Consider the following 27,949-nt stretch of genomic DNA (forward strand, 5'->3'; position numbering starts at 1 on the left):
TATTATAGGTGCCAAAGTATTTTGGCCCGGGTTTATTTGAATCCTGGCTCCGCCACTGCCAAACCCGGCGTCCAATTCCGGCCATTTGACATGGTCTCCCATCTTCCTCTGAACAAACGACCCAAAACGACTGCAGCCATCAACGCAGCACGCCTCCGACCTCCTAAATTCTGCATGCCTAATTATACCCTCTTTCCACCTCCTCCGCCGTTGGAACGCGTTTGCTTCCCACCATTCCTGGCCTTACCCCTCGAGCGAGCGAGCTAGCCCTTCTTGTCTCGATCGCTCCCACGCTAGCCAGCTCGATCGGGCGACGGCGCGTGGCATTAGTCCTGGATCGATCGAGCTAAATAAATGACCAAGGCAGCGCCCATGCCGCCTCGGCGGCGGCGATGGCCGGCGTACTTGCTCGCCGCCGCGGTCGTCCTTGCCGTCGTCACCGCCGCGCGGGCGCAGGATTACAGTAATGGCGATGACGAGGAGGAGAAGCCTAAGCCGCAGCTCAAGGCGCAGGAGGCGTGCAACGGCGCGTTCCTGTCGTACACGTTCATTGAGCGCACCAAGGAGTTCCCGCACCTCAAGAACGCGACGGCGCAGGCGTACGCGTTCAAGGCGCAGGCCACGGTGCTCAACACCATGACGACGGACCTCAAGGCGTGGCAGATGTTCGTCGGGTTCCAGCAGAAGGAGATCCTTGTGTCAGTCAGCGGCGCCGTGCTCCTCGACGGCACCGACTTCCCCGCCAACGTCTCCGGTGGCGTCACCTTCGCCGGATACCCGATGGCCGACCTCCTCAACTCCATCGACACCGCCGGCGACCTGACGCAGATACAGGTCCAGATGGACATCACCGGCACGCAGTTCGGCGTCAAGCCCCCCGGCAAGCCCATGCCCAAGACCATCAAGCTCACCAATCCCGGCTACCGATGCCCCGCGCCCACCCACAAAGGTACGTAGTTCGCCACCACGACTTATCGAATCGCTGCATGCATGCTTAAACTTACAGAATGTGGGTGCAGATAGCGTGATGTTCGTGTGCTGCGTCAAGGATCCCAAGTTCAAGGCGAAGAAGGCCAACAGCACGCGGTACCTGCCACGGCAGAAGGCCGACCTGACCATAGCCTACGACGTGCTGACGTCGTACGGCAACAAGTACATCGCGCAGGTGACCATCGACAACTGGAGCCCCATGAGCCGGCTGGACAACTGGAACCTCACCTGGGAGTGGAAGCGCGGCGAGTTCATCGAGAAGATGCGCGGCGCCTACACGCTGCTCAAGGAAGGCCCCGCCTGCGTCTACAGCCCGGCGGCGAGCTACTACAAGGACTTCGACTTCACGCCCGTCTACAACTGCGAGAAGCGGCCCATCATCGTCGACCTCCCGCCGGACCGGGAGAAGGACAACGACGTGGGCAACCTGCCCTTCTGCTGCAAGAACGGCACGCTGCTGCCGCCCATCATGGACGAGTCCAAGTCACGGGCCATCTTCCAGCTCACGGTGTTCAAGATGCCGCCGGACCTCAACCGGACGGCGCTCTACCCGCCGTCCAACTGGAAGATCACCGGGAAGCTGAACCCGCACTACGTTTGCAGGCAGCCGATCCGGGTGAGCCCCATGGAGTTCCCTGACGGGTCGGGGCTCATGTCGACGACCCCCGCCGTGGCGTCGTGGCAGGTGGCGTGCAACATCACCCGCCCCAAGAAGCGCGCCTCCAAGTGCTGCGTCTCCTTCTCGGCCTACTACAACGACTCCACGGTGCCCTGCAACACCTGCGCCTGCGGCTGCGGCAACGACACCGCCACGTGCGACCCGGACGCCCACCCAGTCCTGCTGCCGTCGGAGGCCATGCTCGTGCCCTTCGACAACCGGACGGCCAAGGCCCGGGCGTGGGCCAAGATCAAGCACTGGCGCGTGCCCAACCCCATGCCCTGCGGCGACAACTGCGGCGTCAGCATCAACTGGCACGTCATGAACAACTACAAGTCCGGCTGGTCGGTGCGCATGACCATCTTCAACTGGCAGGACTACACGTTCAAGAACTGGTTCGCCGCCGTCAAAATGGGCGAGCACTACGGTGGCTACGAGAACGTCTACTCCTTCAATGGTACCAGGTTGGACGCGCCCTTCAACAACACCATATTCATGCAGGCCCTGCCGGGGCTCGAATTCCTGGAGCCCATCACCGACGGCAGAACGTCGGCGTACCCGAGGCTGCCCGGGAAGCAGCAGTCCGTCATCTCGTTCAAGAAGAAGGACGTGCCAAACATCAATATCCCCAAAGGAGGAGGCTTCCCCAAGCGGGTGTACTTCGACGGCGAGGAGTGCGCGCTCCCCCACAAGTTACCGTCGAGTGCACGCCGGCGGGCAGGGGCTCCCAGTCTCTTGCAGGCTGTCACTGGGGTGGTTCTTGTGATGATTGTTGCTCTTGTGGACTCCTCGTGCTTATGATCTGTCAAAATCTCTGGGGATTGTATCATTGTATAGAGATTTGTCTTAGGGTGCTACATTTGCTGAACATTTTTATTTGGTGGTTGGGGGATATATGTTACAGTGACCCCAAACGAAGGAATTGCTCTCGACCAACTACAGACTTACACTTTAGCTATACTTCAGGTTCAGGTGACTGAATATTTTACTATGGTCAGTCGATTCTGTTTTCCAAACACACGCGTACAAAGTACACTACTGCATGCATGCAGCATAGCTAGTGCGTACACGCCGGGCGACGCGGCCATTGAGAGCATTAATGGTGCATGCGTGCTTGTGGAGAATAATTAAGATAGACCTAACGACCTCATCTATCTTGTATTATATACACTAGTAAGCGTGCACGTGCAACGCACGTCTTCATTAACACATAAATTATACTCATTTATATGCAATAAAGGCATACACACATAAAAATATGGAAGTGGCCAAGTGTAAATCGACTGGAAATGGAAATTTAAACTGGGCCAGTCGATTCTTTCCGGCCATCCGATGCAAAATGAACAACACGATCCCTTGTTCAGCCTGGGGAGTTTCTTCTACCTCCGACAATTTCTTTCCCCAGCCGTCCCATGGACCACCGGCCGGACCGCCAACCACCACCGTCCGGCCCTTCCTGGAACCTCCTCCCACCGCCGTGCCGCCGCCGCCCCCAGCCATCCCTCTAGCCCCGGGCCTTGCCTGTTTTTTCTCCGGGAATCTTCATCATCGCCGTACTGCCGCCCCCACCAGTGTCGTGCTGCCTCCCCCACCCCAACCCTAAGATAGATGATGAGGTAGCTTGCCAGGAAGCTTCTTCCTCCCCTCCGGTGAGCTTCTTCCTCCTCTTCGCCTGTCTCTCCCTTCAACCAAAATCAACTGACCCGAATTCAAAAGTCAGGCGACTGACATGTAGCTATTGTGTAAATATATATACCTCGTGCACATCAGATCATTTTTACTGTTAAAATAAATGTATAGAAGCGGAAATATCATCTATTGATAAAAAAACTAAATTGGACAAGACCGGATGCTATATCTGACTTGACCAAAAGGGCTAAAAAACCAACTAAAAAAGAGAAGGTAAAAGAAAAAGACACATCGGACGCCCCCTCTCAGTTCTCCTCGCCTCGTCACCTACCTTCCCTTATCCCTTCACTGTCTCCCCACTGCTCCCTATTCCATGGTGGCCACAAGCACACAACTCTCTCTCTCTCTCTCCTCAAGCCGCCCCTCCTCTTCGTCCCCACCGCCGGCGCGAGGTCTCGCACTCTTCCCACTCTTCTCAGCCCCTCCTCGTCGAATCGGTCGCCAAAGTGCCCGAGGATCCGCTCAAGCTCGGTCTGGTTGCTGGGCGCCGGACGAAGGCTGACGCGGAGGCGCGGGAATTGCCTCCACCAGATCGGCGGCTGTGGCAATCATGTGTCGCAACCTCCGCGCCTGGTGCCTTCCTTTCCATCTCGCTCGTCGGCGGCTCCCACCACCCTGTGCGTGCGACTGCGCTGCGCCCTGTAATGCCCATGTGCGGCAGCTGTGCCGCGGTGGATGGTCCCCTGCAAGTGCAAGCCGGTGCCGGTAGACGATCTATTCCCCACTTCGGCTTTCATATCTGCTTATTTCTGATTTGAGATACTCCCCATTACCCACTTCTGCTAATCCCTAATTTCTATCCATTCCTGAATATACATAGGTAGCTCAGTAGTCTAGTTTAAGTACTCCCTCCGTCCGAAAAAACTTGTCCCAACCTTGTTCCTCATGGATGAATCTAGCACTAACTATATGCTAGATACATCCATTTGAGGGACAAGCTTTTCCGGACGGAGGGAGTATGAGTCATTTTAGAATCAGGGAGAAAAATTAGAAGTTGTTCGATTAGATGTTCTTAACTTGGTTGCAGCAACTATTATGAGTGGGGATTCTAGTTAGTTAATATTATTGAGGCAACCATGCTGCGATAAAGTTGATTGATTGGTAGATTTGAAATCTGGGTGGCTAGGGGCGCTAGGGACCAAGACAGATGAGGTTGATTTGGCTTGATCCTGCCAAAGAAATTTACTTCTTTTTTGAAAAATGAAAGCATGTTTTTAGAAGTTCCCAAATGCGAGCTTTATAGCAAATAAAAGAGGATCAAGAGAAGCATAGTAGGATAAGTATGTATGACTCTAGGATAATACAGGTTGAAGAGTGAATAATTGATAGTGTAGGATAATGATGATGCTATGCTGTCATATAGAGGACGGTGGTTGGCTAAAAGAGCTTATCACCTCAAAAATTCCTTTTCTTGGAATAACTTGCTTTATTAGAAGTCCATAAACATCTCTGGCATCTTCAGTACTACTTACGACAGCTACACAAGTGGTATTCATGATGTAGCACAACCTTTTAGATATATTTCTTGTTGTCCCGGAACCCCGGTTATATCAGAAGTGTGTTTGCAGGCTTACAAGAAATGGATATTGAAGACCATCTAAGAGTCAGGGAATTTGTTCGATCCTAAATTTTTGGGACTCTGAAATAAACACAGAGATGGGAATGGGGAGGCATACCTGCCTGCCATATACATCAACCCGAAGCTTTTGAGCATTGTACAGAACAAGTAATTGACAGGTTTACTTCATGATAGTCTTGGATTTGGTTTGGCCAAAATGATCAAGTACTTACTACATAATTTCTGAATTTACCAATTATTTTTTGAATGCATCAGTTAGACAACGGTGATACATCAGAGCGTCTCTTTAATAGAAACGACTTAATTTTGGAGGAGGACTACCCCGTTCCCAAATCCTAGCTCCGCCGTTGATGATACCTGAATTTACTTTAGTAGATCTTCTCTTGTAAAATCCAAACTGTTTCCGAGCCTATATGTTTTGTTTCATATTGTTGTTTATCATGCAATACTTATCCTGCAGCCATCTGATATGCAAATTTGATAATAGAAGATGACCAAATTTGTGTACAGGAAAATGCATATTCTTGGACTGGGTTTTCTTCTCCACTCTATTGGACCAAGTTACAAATAGATCATACTTACTGGGTTTTATTCATTCAGTCATACAGATTCGAGCACTATACTATTAAAACAGTATGATGGAGGGCTCCAGTTTGATGCACTGTTAAAATTCATGTTCAAGTCATAGGAGGTAGATCTATTATGGTTTGTACAAAATTGATACATTCATCATCACACTATTGTAAATATGCAAATTTGAGTGAAGAGCATTGTTATAAAGATGCAAATTTGACAGGGATTAGGGAAGCAATGAAGTATGCACATATATGTTAAATAGAATTTCCTTTAAAATCAGGAACTGATCGCCCCTATCACATTAACCCAATTGAATATCCTGTAAAATTATACCATGTTCCTTTGGTGCAGGCAGGTGCGTTGCCTGAGGAGTTCGTCGGCGCCGATGTCGGCGCCTGTGGAAGGCGGCGATGGCCAACAGTGGCTGGGCGGCGAGGGCACAACAGTGGCTTGGCGGCACCGACGTCTGATTGTAGTGTGCATCTAAACGGCGACATCAAAGAAGACATCGAGATTAACTGGGATGGAACTGGCCACGTATTGCGCACAAGAGGATAGTCTGCACCTGCATTGGCGAGAAGCGCGTCGTCGCGGGCGTCGTCCGCTACGCATGGCGGCGATGGCGCAGGACAGGCTGGGCGGCTGCGACGTACGTCCGGGTGGGCAAAGGCTGGTAGATCGAGCTGATTCCTGTAAGTTTAGACATTTATTGTGAGGCAGACGTGTTAATTCCCATTAATTGTGGCTAATTTTCTGTAGTTGATTGGACGCGAACGCAAAGGGTGGAACTGTTTTTTTTCGCGGGAGGTGCAACTGTTTGATCGATGGCAGAGTTTCGTCCGCTAATGTAAATCGCTAAACGTACACAGGGGAGGTCTGACTTTTATGTGGACGGTTAGATGCCTGATTCTGGGGATGGTAATTTGTCTTATTTGACCTGTGTACGTTTAACCGGGTGGGCATAGTGAAGAATATGTTTGCTTGTTTAACAGTAGTAGAGATAAAACAGAAGTCAAACAAGCCATCACGTTCGTCCACACGTTAAATTTTTTTAATCCGTTTGATCATGATGGATCGTAATTTTACTGTCTAGGATTAAAATGGTTTTTACGTGCGGGATGTGTACGAGCAAATTGACCTGTCACGTGTACATATTTAAGGCAACCTATGCATATGCACGTTCACCAATTGATACGCATCGTGGGACACGTTTTGGACTCTTAATGCACACGGATTCTACCGTCAAAAAGAGGGCGTACTATAGAAAGATGAACATATGACCTCTGCATTGAATTGGAGACGTAATATAAAAGGATACTACTACTCTATCTATACGTGTATGGTATGTTTCGCCTCCGAGCTGTCGGTCGTTGAAAGCTAGAAGCCGGTAATAATTATAAGAAGAGTCTGTCTATGTCACATCTAGATGTGAGATAATATCTTATATCTAAGTTTTTTTTGTCCTATTTGTTTGATTTTAATTTGTCAATGCCCAAAACTAAAAATTACCTTCTCGTGCGTCCGCCTTGGTCACCAGCTTATATGCAAATCTGGTCACTAGCTCCCCTCGTAAAAAAAATTCTGGTTGATAGCTACCCGTACAAGGAACCTGATCGCTAGCTTTTTCTGGAAAACAAAATGATCGCTAGTGCTAAATCGACTTGTTAGCTTTTGCCTCTGATCACTATACATTTACAAGGACATCTCCCATAGCTAGCTTCTAGGCAACCAACGATTTATTTTACTTTTTTGCCTTTTTTGCATTTTTTACTATTATATTTTATAATTAATTTTCAGTAAAGAACAAAATTTCATCAACACATATTTCAAAAACATGTTCACGAATTTACATAAGTTTTTTCAAATTCTAAAAAATGTTAACGAATACCAAAAATGTTCTAATATATGGTGAACAATGCTTTATATGACATGATGAATCCACTTTCTTTTACACTTCTGTATCTTACTCTATCTTGTTTTTTAGTATTATCTAAAATAACTGATGAATTATGAATTTTCCATAACTTAGGTAAATGCTTTACCAACATATGTAGTGTAGTAAAAAAAATGGAATTTAACTCTTTCATGCTTACTTTAACTAGTTATTTTGGTTTTCTATTGGCTGCTTTAACTATAACCCCAGCTCTATTTATTGGCTTGAACAAGATACGCCTTATTTGAATTGACTGAATAATTATAATTCAGAAAAGAAAAATCTTTCTTTGGGATTCCTGGCACTAAATACACACTATTTTTTTCCAATACACACTGAACATTGTTTTTGATATACATGAACTTTTTAATATACGATGAACTAAAAGTGAACTTTTTTATATACATTGAACTAAAAGCGAACAGGAAAAAACAAAATAGATAAAATAGATAAATAACAAGACAAAAAACACATTTTGATTTGCTTTAAAAAATTGATCAACATGAACAATTTTAGAAAAATGAACTAATTTACAAATTTTGAAACATGTATTGAAACTTGTGAATTTATGAACAAACAAAAATTATCAGAATATGAAAAACAATGAGATCAACTTTTGAAAAATAGAAAAATAAAAAGGAGATGAAGAACAATGAAGAAACATGATAAATAAAAAAGCAGAAAGAACATGAAGAAAATGAAACAAAACAAAAAAGGTATCCTAACTACTTGGGCCGGCTCATCTGCAGTTTGTTCGCTGACTATGGTGGACTTGAAACTAGGAAAAAAATATTGGACCCCCAATGGCAAGTCGAGGGTGGACTCTCAATTGGGAACAAAAAAAGGTTGGGCCCGAGTTGCGAGTCGAGTTTGGACTTGCAACTGGGGACAAAAATGGTTGGACCCTAATTGCGAGTCAAGGGTGGACTTGCGGCTGGGACTAGAAAGGGTCGAACCCCAGTTGCGAGTCGACGGTGGACTTGCAACTGGGGTAAAAGGTCGGCCCCAGTTACGAATCGAGGGTGGACTCGCAATTAGGACTAAAAAATGTCGGGCACCAGTTGCGAGTCAAGGGTGAACTTGCAACTCAGAAAAAAAGGTTCAGCTGTAGTTGCGAGTCGAGGATGGACTTGCAACTCGGACAGAAAATGTTGGGCCCCAGTTGCGAGTCGAGGACGAACTTGCAACTCAGACAAAAAAGGTTGGGCCCTAGTTGCGAGTCGAGCATGGACTTGCAACTCAGACAAAAAGGTTGGAACCCAATTACGAGTCCTGGACGAACTTGCAACTTGGACAAAAAAGGTTGGACCCTAGTTGCAGTCGAGAGTGGACTTGCAACTCGGACAAAAAAGGTTGGGCCCTAGTTGCGAGTCAAGGACGCACTTGCAACTCGGACAAAAGAGGTTGTGCCCTAGTTATGAGTCGAGGGTGGACTTGCAACTCGGACAAAAAATGTTGGGCCCCAGTTGCGAGTCGATGGTGGACTTGCAACTTGGGAAAAAAAGTCTAGCCCCATTTCGTCGAGAGTGGACTTGCAACTAGGACAAAAATGGTTTGGCCACAGTTGGACTTTCAACTGGAAAGAAAAGGCCGGACCCCAGTTGTGTGTCGAGGGTGGACTTGCAATTAGGACAAAAAAATATTGAGACCCAGTTGCGAGTTAAGAGTGCAATTGCAACCAGGAAAAAAAGGTCAGGCCCAGCTGCGACTCAAGGGTGGATTGCAACTAGGACAAAAAAGGGCCAGGTCCGAGTTACAAGTCAAGGGGGGTGTTGCAACTGGGACAAAAAGGTTCGGTCCCGAACTGTGAGTCGAGGGTGGACTTGCAAATAGAAAAAAAAGTCAGGCCCCGTTGCGAGTTAACGATGGACTTGCAACTAAGACAAAAAAAGTCCGTGTCCTAGAGTCGAGAGCGGACTTGCAATTGGGAGGAAAAAATGTCGGACCCGAGTTGCGAGTCGAGGACGGACTTGCAACTGGGACAAAAAGACTAGGCCCCAGTTGCGAGTCGAGGGTGGACTTGCAACTAGGACAAAAAAATGCCAGGCCCGAGTTGCGAGCCAAGGGCGGACATGCAAATGGGACAAAAAAGAATGGATCCCAGTTGCGAGTCGAGGGTGGACTTGCAACTAGGACAAAAAAAAGGTCAGACCCCAATTATGAGTTGAGGGCCAATAAAAGCGGAGTCGAATAGGCCTAGGCCAACAACAGGATACACAATAAACAAACAACGACAAGGGAGGCGGAAGGTAGAGCTTGCAGGAAATGACAAAAAATAAATCAAATGGTGAATTTAAAAAGTACTTATAAAATTTTAAAAATCATGGATTTATAAGACTACAAAAGAGAAAAAAACAAAAGTTTTAAAAGATGGGATCTCTATTGCATGTCAAGTGTGTGGTTGGACTTGCACCTAGAACAAAAAATAGATTGGGCCTCAGTTAGGGACAAGTAGACAAAACATAACAAGGAGACACGGGAATACATCATCCAACGCTGGGAGATCAAAAGTTTACGCGAAAATTACAACAAGATGCAAACTTGCAACATAATATAAAAATATGTTGGGCCAAGTTGCATCTCGGTGGTTTACCTGCAACTGTGACAATAAAAAAAAGAGACGAGCTCCAGTTTGCATGTCGGTGGTCGACTTGTAACTAGAATAAAAAATAAAAAGGCGAACCCAGTTAAGAGTACACTTGTAGGACCAAAACGGTTTGGACCCAGATACATGTGGGTGATCGACTTGCAACTGGAACAAGAATAACAAAAAGACACAAGGTTCTTACATATTAGGGTTAGACATGAGAATAAAAATAAAAACAAGAAATTGGCCGTTGCCCGTCATTGTACCGTTTAGAAACTTGGCCGGGTCGCCTCTACTCCTTAGACAACGAGCAGTGGGATAGAGAGAGCGAAGAAACAGAGCCGACGAGCCAGCGGTCAGCTCGTCTCTCCAACTTATACAGACATCACTTATCTTCAACTACAACACAGAAAAAAAGACCACGAAAAACGGCCCAAAAAAGAAAAACGCGTAGTGTGATGGGCTGTAAAATGAACATGATTTACAAAAATTCCGTGGGACAAATGAACATGAATATAAATGATTTCGATGCATGATTTACAATTCCATGGACACGTTGCATAGATGAATACGAATCAAAACAACAAAAAATATGCACGAACAATCATACGGTATATACACGCGTAAAGGAGATGCCTGCACACGTCATCTAATATATACACATGTCACAGTATCACAAGTGGGAGAAAAAAGAAATGAAAAAAAGACAAAAAATAACCTCACAAACTGCAACAGCTGCAGTGTATCGTGACAATACAACAATAGACAAAAGAAGGAAAAAAAAGAAAGGAAAGGCAGCCCACGCTAGCACACATGGGCTAGCCCATGCTGGCACGCTGCATGCGGGCTGCGCGAGCGCACGCTACCAGATCGTACAATCAAACACGAACAAATCGTCAAATCATCAGTGCACGAATTTTAAAGACAAAACAAATCCAAGGATGAGGGACTTAGATGTGAGATAGCTATTTCACATCTAAATGAGAAATAGCAAATCCGTTATAAGAAAGAAATAAGCAAAGGACCTGCCGCAAGAAGGATGAAAAAATGACTGTCAACATCATGCACGACTCCTCCACTTTTATTGTTCGTGGCTGTCTAGATCTTGAATCAGAATCAGAAAAGAAAAATCTACCTCCGTCTGTTCCATCGGCCATGCTCCGTTTCCGCTCCACTCCATGACCCATCCATGATGCCGCCTTCTCGGTCCAGAACTCAAGATGATGGCCCTCCGTGCGCTCTTCACGGCTCAGTTCTTGCGAGCGGACGTGTTGTTGAGACGATGGAGAAAAGGCTGTCTAAGGGGTGAGATGAGGGCTGGGTATGCTGCAGCAACGAGTGGCTGGGCCTAAGCCAACACGTAAGTATGCTCTTGATTTATTTCCATGTGACATGATAATTAGGTTTGAACTGCAGTTAAAACCAGTGTTCTCTATTTATATGAAGTGCCCAGATTCAAGCATATGTTTGGATCATGTACGTGGTGCACCCATAATTCCATATACATGGAGTGCAGATCAAGCATCTATAGGGCGTGGATGAGTGCGACTCAGGAATCGTATAGACTATACAGCAGGTGGCTAGGGGAAGACGATTGTGCTGTATTGTCAGTGTGTTATGGATGAAGTCGCAAGGCCAATTGACTTATTCGAGATGACAGAAAACGGCCCCAAAAACATGGTCTGTGGCGAGGTGGGAAGTATACATGAGGATGGTGCCGATGCCTGATCCTCTTGGTACATATGATCAACTCATGGTACGTGCTACAGTCTAGGTCTAATTCATAATCACATGAATGTACGTGATAGCATGCTTTGGATCGGAATAGGCTAGATCTTCCGGTGAACCTACTTTCTCCAGCAGTGGATGAACTCGAGCTGGAGGCCATCGTGGTGCTGGGGCGCACGGCGATGGCGGAGAGTGGGCGAGGTGGTGGAGCTTCCCGTGAGCACCGCGCTAACCCTAGATCGGTAGGGATTGTAGGTGGGGATTGTGGCAGCGATTAACCTCGTGAGTCGTGCCCCGGCCCCCACCTCTGTTTATATAACGCGGGTCACAGGGGCCCACCAACCATGGTTTGGTTGGGCGCCCCCGATCAGGGCGCGAGTCAGGGGCCCGTTCGACCCGTTGGGTTCGAACGGGAGAGAGATCAACCTAACATTCTCCCCCTTGATCACAACTTTACTTTTAACTTTATACTTTCTAGTTTATTTGTTTCATCACATATTGGTACATAGAGCATGTTTCATCGTCACGACTTAATTGCCGTTAGAATCATACAGCTACAACATACGTTATGTTCAGAAACAAATTCTGTTCCTTTTGGGCCTATCCAGGAATCATAAGGCTTTCCCTTAAACCCATGCCGGCTAAGTGTTCCTTGAACACATTGGGTGGTAAGCCTTTCGTTAGCGGATCCGCAAGCATATCCTTTGTCCTTATATGCTCGAGACTTATAGTTTGATCCTGGATTTTATCTTTCACAACATAATACCTTATCTCTATTGTTTTGGCAGCATTACTCGACTTGTTGTTGTGAGCGTAAAATACCGCGAGCTGGTTGTCGCAGTACATCTTTAGTGGTTTGTGAATACAATCTACCACTTTCAAGTCGGGTACAAATTTCTTTAGCCATATCGCCTGCCCCGTGGCTTCGAAGCATGCTATGAATTCTGCATACATCGTGGATGATGCAACTATCGACTGTTTGGAGCTTTTCCACGAAATAGCTCCCCCAGCGAGGGTGAATATGTATCCTGACGTGGATTTTCTATCATCTCTGTCCCCCGCAAAATCTGCGTCTGAATACCCTTTTATCTCTAGGGAATCACTTCTCCTGTATATTAGCATGTAGTCCTTCGTGCCTTGCGCATAACGCAATGCTTTCTTTACCATCTTCCAGTGCTCTAGGCCTGGATTCTCTTGATATCTACCGAGTACCCCGGTGATAAAAGCTAAGTCAGGGCGAGTGCACACTTGTGCATACTGTAAGCTGCCAACTGCCGAAGCATATGGTACTGCTTTCATTTGATCGATCTCATACTGGTTCTTGGGACATTGGAATTTCCCAAAACTATCGCCCTTGACTATTGGAGTAGGTGTGGCTTTACTCGCATGCATATTATACTTTTTAAGAACCTTTTCTAAATATGCTTTCTGAGATAGTCCTAAGACTCCATTGTTCCTATCTCGGTGAATTTCTATGCCCAGAACATATGATGCTTCACCAAGATCTGTTATGTCAAAATTTGAGGATAAGTATTTCTTTGTTTCTTGTAGTAGACTAACATCACTACTAGCAAGCAGGATATCATCCACATACAAGATTAGGAAAATATATTTCCCATTTTTAAACATTGCATAAATGCAATTATCCTCAATATTTTCATTAAATCTAAAACTTTTAATCGTTTGATTAAACTTTAGATACCACTGCCGAGAGGCTTGTCTTAATCCATAAATGGATTTCTTCAGGCGGCATCCCATATTTTCCTTGCCTTCCATGATAAAACCCTTGGGTTGTTTCATGTAGACCTTTTCATTTAAATCACCATTCAGAAATGCCGTCTTAACATCCATTTGATGTAACTCTAAATCAAAATGAGCAACTAATGCCATTATGATTCTGAAGGAATCCTTACATGAGACTGGAGAAAATGTCTTATTGTAATCTATCCCTTCTCTTTGTGTAAATCCTTTTGCCATGAGTCGTGCTTTATACTTTTATATATTCCCTTTAGAGTCATACTTAATTTTGTAGTCCCATTTACAGCCTACTGTTTTGGCTCCTTTGGGAATTTCCTCTAAGTCCCAAACATCTTTGGAACTCATCGATTTCATCTCGTCTTCCATTGCCTTCATCCACTTTGATGAATGAGGGCTTCTCATGGCTTCTTCATATGAGGTGGGATCTTTTTCCATATGAACCATTTCTGTGTTATAGACTTTAAAGTCAGTAGAAATAGCTGACTTTCTTGGTCTTGTAGACCTTCTAAGGGCCTCAGTTTCTGGCACATTTTGTGCCTCAACTTCTGGCACTTCTTCTAAAATTTGCTGTTGCATCTCCCTTTCATGCTCAACAACGGGTTCAGTCGGTTCCTGACGGACAGGTTCCGGGTCTTCCCCCATAGCTGTCATGAGTGGAGTTGCAACTGGTAGTGAGAAAAATGGCTCCTGAATCATCGGATTAGGTGCATGCACCCTCTTCTCCTCAAGATCAATTTTCCGAGCTACCAAGCTCCCCCTCATCATTTCGTCCTCTAAGAAGACTGCATGTCTCGTTTCTACAAATTTTGTACATCTGTCAGGGCAGTAGAAACGAAAACGTTTTGATCTGTCTGGATAGCCAATGAAGTGGCAACTTACTGTTTTGGGATCTAACTTTGCAATGTTTGGATTGAACATTTTGGCCTCAGCAGGGCACCCCCACACCCTGAAGTGTTGTAGGGAGGGCATCCTTCCTCTCCATAGCTCGTACGGTATTTTGGGCACCGACTTGCTTGGTACTCTATTGAGAATGTGGATGGCGGTTTTGAGCGCCTCCATCCATAATCTCAATGGCAAGTTGGAATAACTCATCATGCTGCGCACCATATCCATAAGGGTGCAGTTGCGCCTTTCAGCTACTCCATTTTGCTGAGGCTCGCCCGGCATTGAATACTGGGCTACTATGCCAGTCTCCTGCAAGAACTTCGCAAAAGGTCCAGGGACTTGGCCATATGGAGTGTGTCGACCGTAGTACTCTCCCCCACGGTCGGACCTTACTATCTTTATTCTTTTATCGTGCTGATTTTCAACTTCAGCTTTGAATATTTTAAATTTATCCAACGCTTCCGATCTTTCTTTGATTGGATAAATATAACCATAGCGAGAGTAATCATCTGTGAATGTTATGAACGAGTCATATCCATCCACACTTTTCACCGGAAATGGTCCACAAATATCAGTGTGAATGATTTCTAGTGTGCCTGTGCTATGGATTGCACCTTTTTTGATTTGTTTTACGTACTTTCCTTTAACGCAATCTATGCATTGTTCTAAGTCTGAAAATTCTAACGGAGGAAGAATTTCACTTTTGACTAATCTTTCTATTCTCCCCTTCGAAATATGGCCCAAGCGACAGTGCCATAATTTCGATGAGTCGAATGTTCTTTTTCTTTTCTTTTGTTCTTTATTCGACGCGGAAACATGTTCTTTCACATTGCAAACGGAATAAACTTTTTCACGAAGTGATAACAAATAAAGCTCATCATGTAGTAAAGCATCACCCACATAAGCATTATTTAACCAAATGGCACACTTGCCATGTCCAAAATAACATTCATAATTATCTTTGTCCAAACAAGAAACACTTATTAAGTTTCTATGACATGATGGAACAAATAAAACATCTCTAAGTAGAAGATTGAATCCATCAGCTAACTCCAAGGAGATATCACCGACAGCTTCAACTTCTGCTTCAACTCCATTCGCCACTTCAATGCGTCTTTCGCTTCTTAGCGTAGTCCGCGTCGAATGGAATCCCTGTAAAGAATTGGCAACATGAACAGTTGCTCCTGAGTCAATCCACCAAGTGGATTTTGAAAACTGTGCATACAGGGATTCATTTACAAATGAAACTATATTGTTACCTCTTTTTGCCATGATTGACTTTAGCCAATCAGGACAGTCTTTCTTGTAATGCCCGGTCTTCTTACAGTGGAGACAAGTGTCTTTGTCCACTGAGAAAGGCTGTTGCTGACGCTGATGCTGATAGGAAGCTTTTCCTTGTGGCTTTGAAGGAGAACTTTTGTTGTTTTGATTGTAATTCTTTCTCTTGTGACCCTGCACATAGTTGAGTGTACCACCATGTGAGGCTTTGAGTCTGTCCTCTTCTTGGACACACATTGCTATTGTCTTTTCAATGTCCCATGTTCCAGGTGACATATTGTAGTTCACAACAAAAGCTTCAAACTCCTTCGGCAGTGAAGCCATGACAAGGTGGACCAGGAGCGCTGGTTTGATCTCCAGATCCGCATCCATGGGCTTGAGCTTTGCTGCCATATTGCTCATCCTGAGGATGTGCTCTCTTATTCCATGACTACCACCTGTGTAGCGTTCTGTCACCAGTTGCTCTAACACCTGGGTGGCATATATCTTTGAAGAGCCAGTGAACTGGCTCTTTATCTTTGAAAGCAACTCCCCTGCGGAAGTGCACTCTGCAATGGAGCCCACAATGGCGCTCTCAATTGTATTCTTTATAAAGGCCATGCACTTTTTGTTTGCATTGACCCACTTTTGGTTATCTATGAGGTAGGACTGCTCCAAAGGAGCATAGTCCCCTTTCTTTTTAGCCCATGCATCATCATCATCAGTGGCCTCTCTTACTGGCTCTGTGGGTCTAACCGGCTGTGGTTTCTCCACAACCCAGTCAAGATCAGCACAAACAAATGCCAATTCAACTTTCTTCCTCCACTCAGTGTGGTTGTCACCTCTGAGTGTCGGAACTTCTTTTAGGCAACTCATCAAGTGAAAGCCTCCTGAAATCACAATTTAAGTGACATCAATATAACAATCATATGCATTAATCTAACGTTGGTCAAATTAAACATATAATTGTCTATGCAATTAAATCTATATTACCGTTGGGCAAAAAATTAGAAATAAATGCACCTTTAAATTTCAATAATAAAACATGATCATGGTATTAACAACGTTGGTCATAAAAATAACATAATCATATTCGTTTTAATAATCACTTTAACATGCTCTTAAAACCATAATTCTATCTAAACTTTTATTTTCTTTGTAAAAGAGCACTATTAATTATTTACGCAGCGGAAAAACATGAATAAAAATTCACGAACTTTTTACTCTTTGCAGAATTTTTTTTGACCGAATAAAAAATCATGAACTTTATTATTTACTTTGTAAAATTCATGAACATTTATTTTTCTAAAAATTTGCTATTCTCTGTAAAGACAAAAATTTAGCGGCAGCACAGCCTAGTGCGTGCGGCTAAGCTGCGGCCTGAGCCCAGCGCGCGACTGCGGCCTCGGCCCAGCGCGCCCGCGGCGGCTGGCGGCCTGAGCCCAGTCGGCTCCCACTTTCGGCCCAAAAGCCCACTCTGGCGCTAGGGTTTCAATCTCAGCCGTTCGTTTGAATCGGACGATCGTCCGTGCCGTTCGGTCGAACAAAATCAGCGGCAGCTGGCCCCGACCGAAACCTAGCGCCACTCTTTCTTCTCTTCGCCTCGCACGCGCCGCTCGCCTCTGTCCCGCACGGGACTTCACCGGCAACGGCGTCGAGCGCCACCGCGCGAGAGCGCCGGCCGCCGGCGACGGCGTTCACCACCGCGCCGCACGAGCCTTTCCATTCCTTTTCCCCTTCCCCTCTCTCGAGCGCAGCTCGCTTCTCGTGGCGTTCTCGTTGGGCCGGTCGCCAACGACGGCGTCGACGGCCACAGCGGCGCACTACGCCGCCCTTTCCTTTTCTGCTGTTTTCCCCCTTTCCTCTCCTGCCTCTTCTAGCAACACACACACACACACACACAGAGAGGTGCGGATCTCAGATGCGGCGGCGCCGCCCCCGTCCCCCTTGCCGGCGCGCGCGAGCTCCCGAAGGAGAGCGCGCCGCCGTCAAGCGGCTCGGTGGTGGTGCCCTTTGCCCCTTGCGGGGTAGTGTTCTTCGTCCCGGATCCTCGGCGTGCCGATGCGATTCGGGATCGAGAGGAACGGCGCGGCCGTTGCGGCGGCACAACTTTTCTTTTCCCTCTTTTTCAGTTGGGTTTAGGGTTCTTTGGGAGGAGAGGGATTCTTTCTGTGATTTCTTTTCAACCGAAAAAGTCTAACCCGATCTGGCTGATACCATTGATAGCATGCTTTGGATCGGAATAGGCTAGATCTTCCAGTGAACCTACCTTCTCCAGCAGTGGATGAACTCGAGCCGGAGGCCATCGTGGTGCTGGGGCGCACGGCGATGGCGGAGAGTGGGCGAGGTGGTGGAGCTTCCCGTGAGCACCGCGCTAACCCTAAATCGGTAGGGATTGTAGGTGGGGATTGTGGCAGCGATTAACCTCGTGAGTCATGCCCTGGCCCCCACCTCTGTTTATATAGCGCGGGTCACAGGGGCCCACCAACCATGGTTTGGTTGGGCGCCCCCGATCAGGGCGCGAGTCAGGGGCCCGTTCGACCCGTTGGGTTCGAACGGGAGAGAGATCAACCTAACAGTACGAACAAGCAGGATAAGATTTCTTTTGATTAAGGAGCTTCTAGCAATAAAAATCAAACACCTAATACAGTTGACATCGCTTATGATTGATCATGCACGTGTTATATGATGGATAAATGTCATCCCGTTCTATCCAAGAGAATTAACTGGAAAATATTGCATGCAATATTTTTCTCATATTCAAGAAACGTGTACAACTATTTTAATATCATGAAAAAAAAAGGATTATCGGCTCCGATGACTATGAAGTGAACCGTGCACAAATCATTGTAACTCCAAGCTTCTTCAGAACCTTAACATCGTACAGACTCTTTCTGTGTTGTTCATTTACTTCTTATAATTATTGTGAAGGCAAACATCTGAAGAATGTGAGACAATGAATATCCAGTAAGACAATGACCCGTTAAGAAACGACTGTAGTATACACCAATTTATGTTGGTGTTTGAAGGAAAATTGTCAACACTATTCCCTGCTATATTTGTAAATAAATTATCCTACATGTATTAAATTACTTATTCCTGTTTAACTATTCTGCAGCAGTTTGATATTCCTAAAGTTTGGTCCTGATACCCAAAAATCTTTCTCAATAAGTAGAGCTGCTGACCATCTCCCGCACATCACAGTATGCACAGTATGAAGAAGAGCGACAACATTGATTGAAGGCATTTATCCTATATAGTTCCAGGTTTCCTTTTTGATAAACAAATGTGTTTTTTCTAGGTTTGAGTAAATGTCTAATCAAACCATTTGAAGAAGTATTGGGTATATGTTGGAACCTATAGTATGACTTGATCCGCCTTTTTTTTTGCGGGATGACTTGATCCGCCTATACTGTGCTATTTTCCAGTGTTACTTGAGTACCGCCCATGCCACATTAACAATAGTTTCCCATGATACAGTCAGACTATCTGTTTTATTTAGGTACGATTTCACTCATTTATTTCACTACCAGGGGTAGTTCGTGGTTAGTGCAATGGGTTCTTAGATATATAGAAACAAAGAAAAGGCTCCAACTTTCCGAGTTATGTATTCTGTTTCTCCTATGTTGCGCTTAGAAGAGTGTGTTCATAAAGTCGGAGCAATGCTATGCTCTTGCAGATCTAAAAAAAGGCTCCAGTTTTGTATGAATGAAACTGCTTCCTCTCTCTATGCTCGCTTTACGAGTTTCTCCTCACAACACCAAGCATGGAAATAAATCAAATTCCACCTATCTATTTGCAAACCATCGGGTTAAAGGACAGCAGAGAAACTACATAAGTTACTCCATAAATGTACTAATTCTTGACTTTAAGAAGTACCATAAACTATTTTGAAAGAATCTAATTCATGATACTTGCGGAGATTTCATTCAGCTGTTAAAAATGATTATCAATGACCACTGCAGAAAAATGCTTATCAGGACCTCTCATTCATTTGTAGAGGTCCAGTTCTTATTCTATTAGTTGCTTTCAATGATATATTTTACTCTATACTGCATTATTTAAAGCTAAAGTTAGGACATAGTAGGTGCAAGTTATACATTTTCTTTTCAATACATTGTTGCAGTTGCAGACCCCCATACTAAAACTGAAGCCAACCGACTCGCAATGCCACCACACAGTAAATAGAAGCCAACAAACTCTGACGATGGACGTTCAGACTCTGCCATCAAAAATTATCAAAGCCAGGCCAAATTATGAAGTGTCATGCAACTTGACGTCTAAATAAGTCACGCCCAACTTTCCGAGTTTGCTTCTCACGGGAATCAACAAGGTTAGTAATTATTATATTTGTGAACACAATTTTTTAGCTAAAATGTTCATATGTATATTATCAATTGACAACTACTTTTTCAATCCCTTGGAAGAAATGCCTTTTCATGCTTTTGAACTGAAACCCCTTCGGCATACAAGAAGCTGAGAGACTTCAACAAGAGACCCAAACATGTATGCTTAAGTGAAAGTAACGAGAATGTGGGATACAATCAATCCTCCAAACGATGAGCGAGTCTATACATATTAAATTGTTGATTGTTCTATTACTTAAAAAAACGATAGGTGTGTCTTTCTGCGATCTTGATGGATGAGCGAGCATATTCTATATACATATTTCACTACAGACTATTCTATTGTTTCAAACAACAGTTGATAAGTATATATTTTAGTTTCAGAAAGGGCCAAACAATTCATGCTACCAGATGTATAGATCCACATTCCAACAATATTCAGAATTACAAATCCTTATAAAATCTTAATGGAGACAGTTTTGATTAATGAGATAATATATAAAAATCTAGCCGCGCAAATGCGTGGGTACACCCGCTAGTTTTAGTTTGAATTTAGCAACATCTTTTTATGAATTTTGTCTATCATGTGCAACGTGCAAGTCCAAATATTTTCTATGTCTCTTCTTTGCGTCTCCTTTATTTTTCAGTTTTGGCAAGATGGGAAAACTTTGGCACCTAAAATAACTATCCGAAAACATGAAACACATTATAACGTTCCCAGTTCTATAACCAAAAATAAGATTGACACAAAAATGAATCAATTTTAGTACAGACATTGATCAAATGCATGAATTACTTTCAATTCTATTTCACTAGCTGAATAAATTGTATTCCGAGCTTTCAAATATTTTCCTAGCTTGCAAAATTACAGCATGAAATGACATTTGTGAAATATGTGGCAAAAAACAAACAAAATCGGTGCTCCAAAATGTGTTTGAAAAGAACATTTTGGAGCATTGATTTTTTTTTTTGCCACGGTTTCCACGAATGTCATATGGCGATGTAATTTTGCAAGCCAGCCAACATTTTGTCAATGTTTGACACAAAAAAATGAGATTTTTTTGCATTTTTTCTTTATGTTACTGTTCAGCCAAGCTCATATGAGCTCAGGATTAGAATAGTTGCGTCCGATTTGTGCTAGCTTTATAGGTATAACATGAGATATCTTTTCCTATGTACTCCCTCCGTCCCTTAATATAAGACGTTTTTGCAGTTTAAATTGAATTGCAAAAACGTCTTATATTATGTGACAGAACCGACAGAGGTGGTAATAAGTAATGTTGAAGAGAGGAATACAAATGCATGTGTCAGCTTGTGTCCGCTTCAACAGGAGAGAGAGTCGAGAGAGTGGATAGAAGGACAATTGCATGCCTCTCTCCATGTAAAAGATGGGTACTTTATTTTGCAGTCATATTTTGAATGATCGGTATATTTTGAACTAAATCTCTATTTTTGAAACTTTTTGCATATTAGAATTCATAGTGAGAAGATCGTTAGAACAAGATCAATTAGGGATGTTGAACTAGCTTTACTTTTACTGATTTCATAAAACAAATTTCACTCACTATATAAAAAATATTTCACTCAATTCAAAAATGTATTTCACTCATGAAAAAAACTCATTTGACTCATTTTATAAACTGATTTCAATCATTTCAAACAATTGATTCGAGAAAGAGACATGTTTCTATTATTTTTAAAAGCTAATTTCACCCATTTGAAAAAAATCTATTGATTTCAAGAAGAGGGACATGTTAAATATAACTAAAATTGAAAGGAGTGAACGAAGCAACTTCAAAATAAACACACTGAAATATGGATTTTCAAAAAAATCATATTTCAATTTTAAAAGACTAGTTTCACTCATTTCAAAAGATGAATTCCACTAGTTTCATTTGAAAGACATGTCACAGCTAATTTCAATTATTTTCACAACTCATTTCACTCGCTTCATAAAATATTGCTCATTTTAAATAAAATTTTCAAATAACCAGTTTCTCATGTTTGAATTAACTAGTTTCAAAATTTTGAAATGAAAAGTTTCATGTATTTCACACCGAAATATGTGTATGAAACAAAGATGTCGCCCATTCCAAACAATAGTTTTCAGAAAACTGTTTTCACTTACTTCTAGAAAACATCATTTAAAAAAACAAATTCACTAGTTTCAAAACTAGATTTCACTCTTCTTTTTTTGAAATAATAGGTTTCACATTTTTAAATAACTAGTTTCGCATTTTTGAAATAATAAGTTTCACATATTTCACACTGGATTATGTTTTGTATGCATGAAAAAAATTACTCATTTTAAATATTAATTTCACGTAATTCAAAGAACTTATTTTGCTTATTTTAGAAAACTTATTTCACTCATATGAAACATTGAAATTTAAACATGTTTGAATGTATTCAAGATTGATCTTGTTCTAAAGGTCTCGGCGCCAGGAGTTCAAATACATAAAATATTTTCAAAATGAAATTATAGTTTGAAAGAGATGAATGAATGAAATTGCCAAAGAGAGAATAAAAGGCAGGATTTAATCTCCCATGCTAATGCACCTTCACGTGAAAAAGGAGAGAGAATGGATTAGACATGCATCAAGTACTCCCTCCGTCCCAGTTCGCAAGGCAAAGTTTTCAAATATCTTGGCCCAAGGTGAATTTCCATTGGCTCTGATTTTCCACTAAAAAACCGCCCGATCGCTGCATGCAGCGCCAATCTCGCGCTCCTTCCTCTGCCCCGCGCGCTGTTTCCGCCTCGCGCGCTCGTTCCTCCTTCGGCGCGATATTTTCCCCTTAAATTTTGCTATCGCGCCCAGATTTCTTTCCTAAACCAGAGATTTGATTCCGCGCGCAAGGATTTCGTTCCAAACTCAAACGAAAGCAGCGCCCAGATTTCTTTATATAGCCATGGACTTACGGAGACGAACAACCCAGTCTAGCACCAATCTCATCTCCTCTCCTCCTCGATTTCATGGCGTCGAACGGGGGAGACGAGGGACATCGTCGTCCGCCGCCTCTTGGCCTCCGAGGCCTGACTCGCGCTGCCTTCCTTCCTCGTTCCGGCGATGGCGGCGGCCTTCCTCCACTTCGTACTCGTCATGGCGGCGGCCTTCCTCCACTCGGTCTTGCAGGTCGAGGACCACTGCCGTCGTTCTCCATTGGAACGGCTGCCTCTACACCGGTGTCCAGCCCCAGCGTCGGAGGGAGACGCCGCGTCGGTCTGTCGCGCCCACCTCGACCTCCTTCTCCAAATCAGGCAGGCTCGTCGAACTGGGCCACCTCGCCGGGCGGGAGCGGCAGTGCAAGCGCCGCCGGAAGGACGTCCTCCTACGTCGGCTTGAACATCATGAATGGCTCCATCTGCGTCGGACCAAATTCGTACGTATTCTGCACGAGAGGTACGTAGTCCTTCTTGCCTGATCAGGATATGCTGTCTCGTTCGACGATTGCATCAGGAAACTGCCTGCGAGTCGCTGCTGCAGGATGTTTGCCTCCGCTGATCTCCTTCCTTGTAGCTGTTTACTGTTTTGCTGTTGTTTTAGTTCTTTCTATGTTGTTTCGTTCTGAACTATCTTTCAGTTTGGGGAGTCAGGTTCTGTGAGCCGTGTAATGTACGTACGTAGATCTTAGCTCTCCATCAATTGTGTGAAGTGAAGAATAAAAGGCCTTCGTCAGCCACAGCATGAGAGACGCTATGTTTTGTTAGGAATAATTTGTTCTGTGACTGTGATATCCTTGCATACTCAAGTGTACAAATAATTTGTTCTATGTAGACCGTACCAGTGAGTTTGCTGCATCTACTAACGGCAGAGAAGGCGGCTGGCGTGGCGCTGGATATAGTTGGGGGGAGATGAGGCAATGAACTGAATGTGTGGGAAGAGGAGGAACATGTGTTGCCATTTTATACAAGTTTCAGCATGCAAAATAGTAACTGTTTCACACTGCATTGTGGAAGAGGAAGATGAGAGGAAGTACTCCAACACGCATTAGAATCGTGGTGCATGCAGGGTGGGAAGAGGAGTAAGTGTTGTGGTGCATGCAGATTTAGTGGAGTGGTTTCCCACGGTGAAAGAGGAGTGGATCAACTTTTGCATGCAAACATTGATGGACTACTAGTGCCAAATTGAATACAAATGTGCCTAGGGGGTGGAAGATTTTGGGACAAATAGTTTTTGGGATTTTGCCTTGCGAACTGGGACGGAGGGAGTACTACTCTCTCCGATCCTTTTACTTCACATATTAGATTTGTGTCAAGTCAACTTTTGCAAAGTTTGACAAAAAATATATTAAAAATACCAACATCTACAATATCAAATATACATACTATGAAACAACATTTCATAATGAATCTAATGATATTGATTTTGCATTGTGAGTGTTGATACTTTTTTTTAGAGGTAAATACACTGAGAGTCTTAGCACTTGCGTGGGACTGTCAATTTGGTTCATAAACTTGCAAAATACGTGTTTCTGGTCATCAAACTTGCGCGGACATGCAAATACGGTCACATTTCTCGTATGCGGGTGTGTTCACTGCCTACGTGGCATGCCAGTGTGGCCAGGGCCCACTATCAGTGGCTAGTAGCGGCCGAAGCGCAGTGCACGTGATGTTTTTTCTGCAGAAACAACGTAATTTTTTAAACTTCATACAAAAAGCCCTTCAAAGTAAACATAGTAGCCCGTTGGGTCCCACCCCTCAGTGCAAATAAATCAGGCTGAAAAAATGGGAACGATGGGACTTCGAACCGGCAACCTACTGCACCAGCGCGGGCCAGGCGTCCTAAGAGCATCTCTAGCTGACCCGGTAAAAAGCTGACCCGCAAAACGCATTTGCAGTTCACGGGAAAACGGCTTTGCGGGCCGGCGCAGGCGGCCGCAGAGGCAGACCCCGCAAAACAGGTCCGTATAAAAGGATATTCGTAGAATATGCTCTTTTTTACGGGTCGGCTTTGCGGGGTCTGCTTTTGCGCCGCTGCCGCCGGTCCGCAAATATCACTACCACACCACAAATACAACAGTCATCCACACTACAAATAATTATTTAGGAAAAATATCAATACCACAGCACAAATACAACAACCATCCACATTACAAATAATTATTCAAATCACCGAAGCAAACTAAATAATGCAATATAAAACTTGTCCCGAATACAAATCACACATGAACTAAATGAAAATGAATAGAAAAATGAGTTTTGTTACTATCCAGCCCTTTGCCAATGGTACTCAATGAGATCCTCCTGAAGCTGAAAGTGGGTGTTTGCATTTTCAATCTCCTTGTATGTCTGAAGAAAAGCTCCAATGCGGTTAGGGTCTCTAGCTAGTTTGACACGGGTACCCACATTGTCGTAGAACTCCAAGTTCATGCCCCTCTCATTTGAGAATCATATTGTGAAGAATAACACAACATGTCATGATGTTTTTCAAGGTCCGCTTGCCCCAAAAATGAGTAGGACCACGAACAATAGCAAACTTAGATTGCAAAACACCGAATGCTCTTTCAATGTCTTTTCGGGTTGCCTCTTGCACCCTTGCAAATTCACATTATTTTCTAGTTTTGGGTTCTTTGATGCTCTTGACAAATGTGCATTCGGTACCTTCTCTGGAAGAGGTGCGGCGGATATGTTGGATTCTCCGCGAAGTAGTCTTGCATCAACATCTCGTTTTCGAGATGGCGATTTCGAGGAATGCAAAGACGGCCGACGGTCGATCCTCGCCGCCTCTTTCGGTTCTCATCTTTGTGCTCCATCACGGCAAGGGCCATCACCAACGTCTGCTGCCGATAGTTTGCAAGCAGCGTCTCAACATCCGAGTCGTCCGAATCGGACGAATCGTCGAGCAAAAACTTCTCGCACGTCTCAATTCCGTCTACATGACCAAAAATCGCACGTCGCGTCAACCAACTATGCATAGCGCTCGGCACAAAGCACAAGTAAACACTCACTGGCTGCTCGTGGGCGGTGGCTATCCGGCGGTTCGGGGGGCGGGTGATCCCGGGCGGCGACGGCGACTAGGGGCGGCTCGAGGGCGGTTGATCCCCGACGGCGACGGGGACCAGGGGCGGCTCGTGTCGCCGGATCTGGGGGGCGGTGCAGCGTATCGGTAGTAGAGGGTGGGGGCACCCCCGCGGCGTGATTCCGCCCGCAGATTTGGCCGGAATCGCCGGCGGCGGACGGGCGGAACCATTGGCGAGCGGCAGCGGAAGGAGGTGGGGAAAGGGCGCGGGCTGAAATGTCCCTCCCGCCAACCACTTCCCTGGGATAGGGGGCATCGTAGGGGCGAGGCGGAAACCTGCGTATTCACGGGTTGGGGCCGAGTTTTTGCCGCGCCCCTCAAAAATATTTACGGGTTGGACGCGTTTGCGGGGTCTAGTCGGGCAGCTTTTTTCGCGCCGACCCACATTTTGGCTGTTATTTTGCGGGTCGCGGCTTTTTGCGGGGTCTGCTAGAGATGCTCTAAGCACTACACTTGATGTCGCTTGGTATTTAATTTGGACTACCATCGCATATATCCTTTAGGATCAAAGTGCACATTTTGTAAAAAGGAAAGATAAAGGCACACATTCTGGACCATATTTTCTTTTGTCCAGATTTTCAAATTTTAAATTGTTCGAACTCAATCAAAATTTCCGCTGATTTGTCCGAAAGAACTTTACGCACATTCATTCTGCACTATATTTTCTTTTATCAAGATTTTTATTTTAAAATTATTTCAATTAAAAAATAACTTTATTTGTCCAAAAAATATGTACATGCATTCAAACGTATATACTCTTATATATAGATTTAAAATTTGAAATTTATTCAAATTCAAACAAAATTATGTTTATTTGTCCGAAAATTTATGTACATTCATTTTGACCTATATTTTCTTTTATCCAGATTTTCAAATTTAAAATTATTTGAATTCAAATAAAAAATCGCTGATTTGTCCAAAAGAATTTATGTATATTCATTCTTCACAAGTTTTTAAATTTAAAATTATTTAAATTCAACAAAAATTCCTTTTGCCTAGATTTTTAATTCATTCTGCACTAAATGTATATATCCTTTACGATAAAAGCATACAATCTGAACTATATTTTCTTTTATCTAAATTTTCAAAGTTCAATTATTCAAACACAAACAAAATTCCCGCTGTTTCATCCAAAAATTAGGTACATTCATTCTTCACTACCTTTTATCTTGATTTATAAATAAAATTATTCAAATTCAAAAATAAATTTAGTTGGTTTGACCGAAAAGATTATCTAGAATATAAGTTGTTTTCTTACACATAGAAAAAAAGAGTAGAATGCAAAAGATAAATTGTGTTCATCCCGTGAGCTATCATTGTGGCCTGATGGTTGGCGCTCGTACACGCAGCGACCTTATTAGCAGGTCAACCGGGCTTCTCCTTTCTTGCACACCCATTTTCCATTTTGATTTTTATTTAAATTCATACTGTCCATATTATATATAAAGTTAACTGTGCTATTTAAATGTCAAAGATGAGTTGGTCGAGTGGCTACCTATTCGATTCATATTGCAGCAGGTCATGCATTTGAATGTCGCCCCTGCGCTAGCATTTTTAATTTTATTTGAGGATTTTCTGCGTAAATAAATAAAATGCAAGGGTGTTTCTGAAGAAAAAAAACAGTGCGCGTGGATTGCCCGCACCACGTGTGCACAAGATACGGCCGAATATGGTAGAAAGCACCGTATATGAACGAGATGACAAGTTAAATGACCAAAAATACATATTTTACAAGTTTATGCACTAAATTGACCGTGTGCAAGTTCTTTGACTCCTGATGTATTTACCTCTTTTTTATATAAGTTCAGTCAAACTAGCGATAATTTGACTTCGGAGGGAGTACTTTATTATTGACATGGGCCCGTCATCTGATGTGACATAATGCTGAATAAGATAGACTGTTTGGGAATACGCTAATATACATGAGATGTGGCCTCGAGACC

The 27,949-nt window shown here is 44.0% G+C and overlaps 2 protein-coding genes across 2 annotated transcripts; one reads left to right on the top strand and one right to left on the bottom strand.

Moving 5' to 3' along the window:
- The first annotated feature begins 222 nt into the window (after positions 1-222).
- Positions 223-2,718, top strand: LOC123168694 (COBRA-like protein 10). Its single transcript, XM_044586562.1, has 2 exons — positions 223-949; positions 1,020-2,718. The coding sequence occupies exons 1-2, from the start codon at positions 355-357 to the stop codon at positions 2,447-2,449; spliced, it is 2,025 nt and encodes a 674-aa protein (XP_044442497.1). The 5' UTR covers positions 223-354; the 3' UTR covers positions 2,450-2,718.
- Positions 2,719-15,403: 12,685 nt separating this feature from the next.
- Positions 15,404-15,991, bottom strand: LOC123164947 (uncharacterized). The gene is made up of 2 exons (XM_044582566.1): positions 15,643-15,991; positions 15,404-15,535 (listed from the first exon to the last, which is right to left on the bottom strand). Exons 1-2 carry the CDS (start codon positions 15,983-15,985, stop codon positions 15,489-15,491), a joined length of 390 nt encoding a protein of 129 aa, XP_044438501.1. The 5' UTR covers positions 15,986-15,991; the 3' UTR covers positions 15,404-15,488.
- Positions 15,992-27,949: the final 11,958 nt, after the last annotated feature.

The sequence above is a fragment of the Triticum aestivum genome, chromosome 7D (genome assembly GCF_018294505.1).
Source record: "Triticum aestivum cultivar Chinese Spring chromosome 7D, IWGSC CS RefSeq v2.1, whole genome shotgun sequence".
NCBI lineage: Eukaryota > Viridiplantae > Streptophyta > Magnoliopsida > Poales > Poaceae > Triticum > Triticum aestivum.

Excerpts from the sequence above, each read along its gene's own strand:
- LOC123168694 (XM_044586562.1), top strand. The coding sequence starts at position 355 with ATGACCAAGGCAGCGCCCATGCCGCCTCGGCGGCGGCGATGGCCGGCG. Across the intron at positions 950-1,019 it reads CCCCGCGCCCACCCACAAAG|ATAGCGTGATGTTCGTGTGC; the intron begins GTACGTAGTTCG and ends ATGTGGGTGCAG.
- LOC123164947 (XM_044582566.1), bottom strand. The coding sequence starts at position 15,985 with ATGGCTTCACTGCCGAAGGAGTTTGAAGCTTTTGTTGTGAACTACAAT. Across the intron at positions 15,536-15,642 it reads GTCAATCATGGCAAAAAGAG|GGATTCCATTCGACGCGGAC; the intron begins GTAACAATATAG and ends AATTCTTTACAG.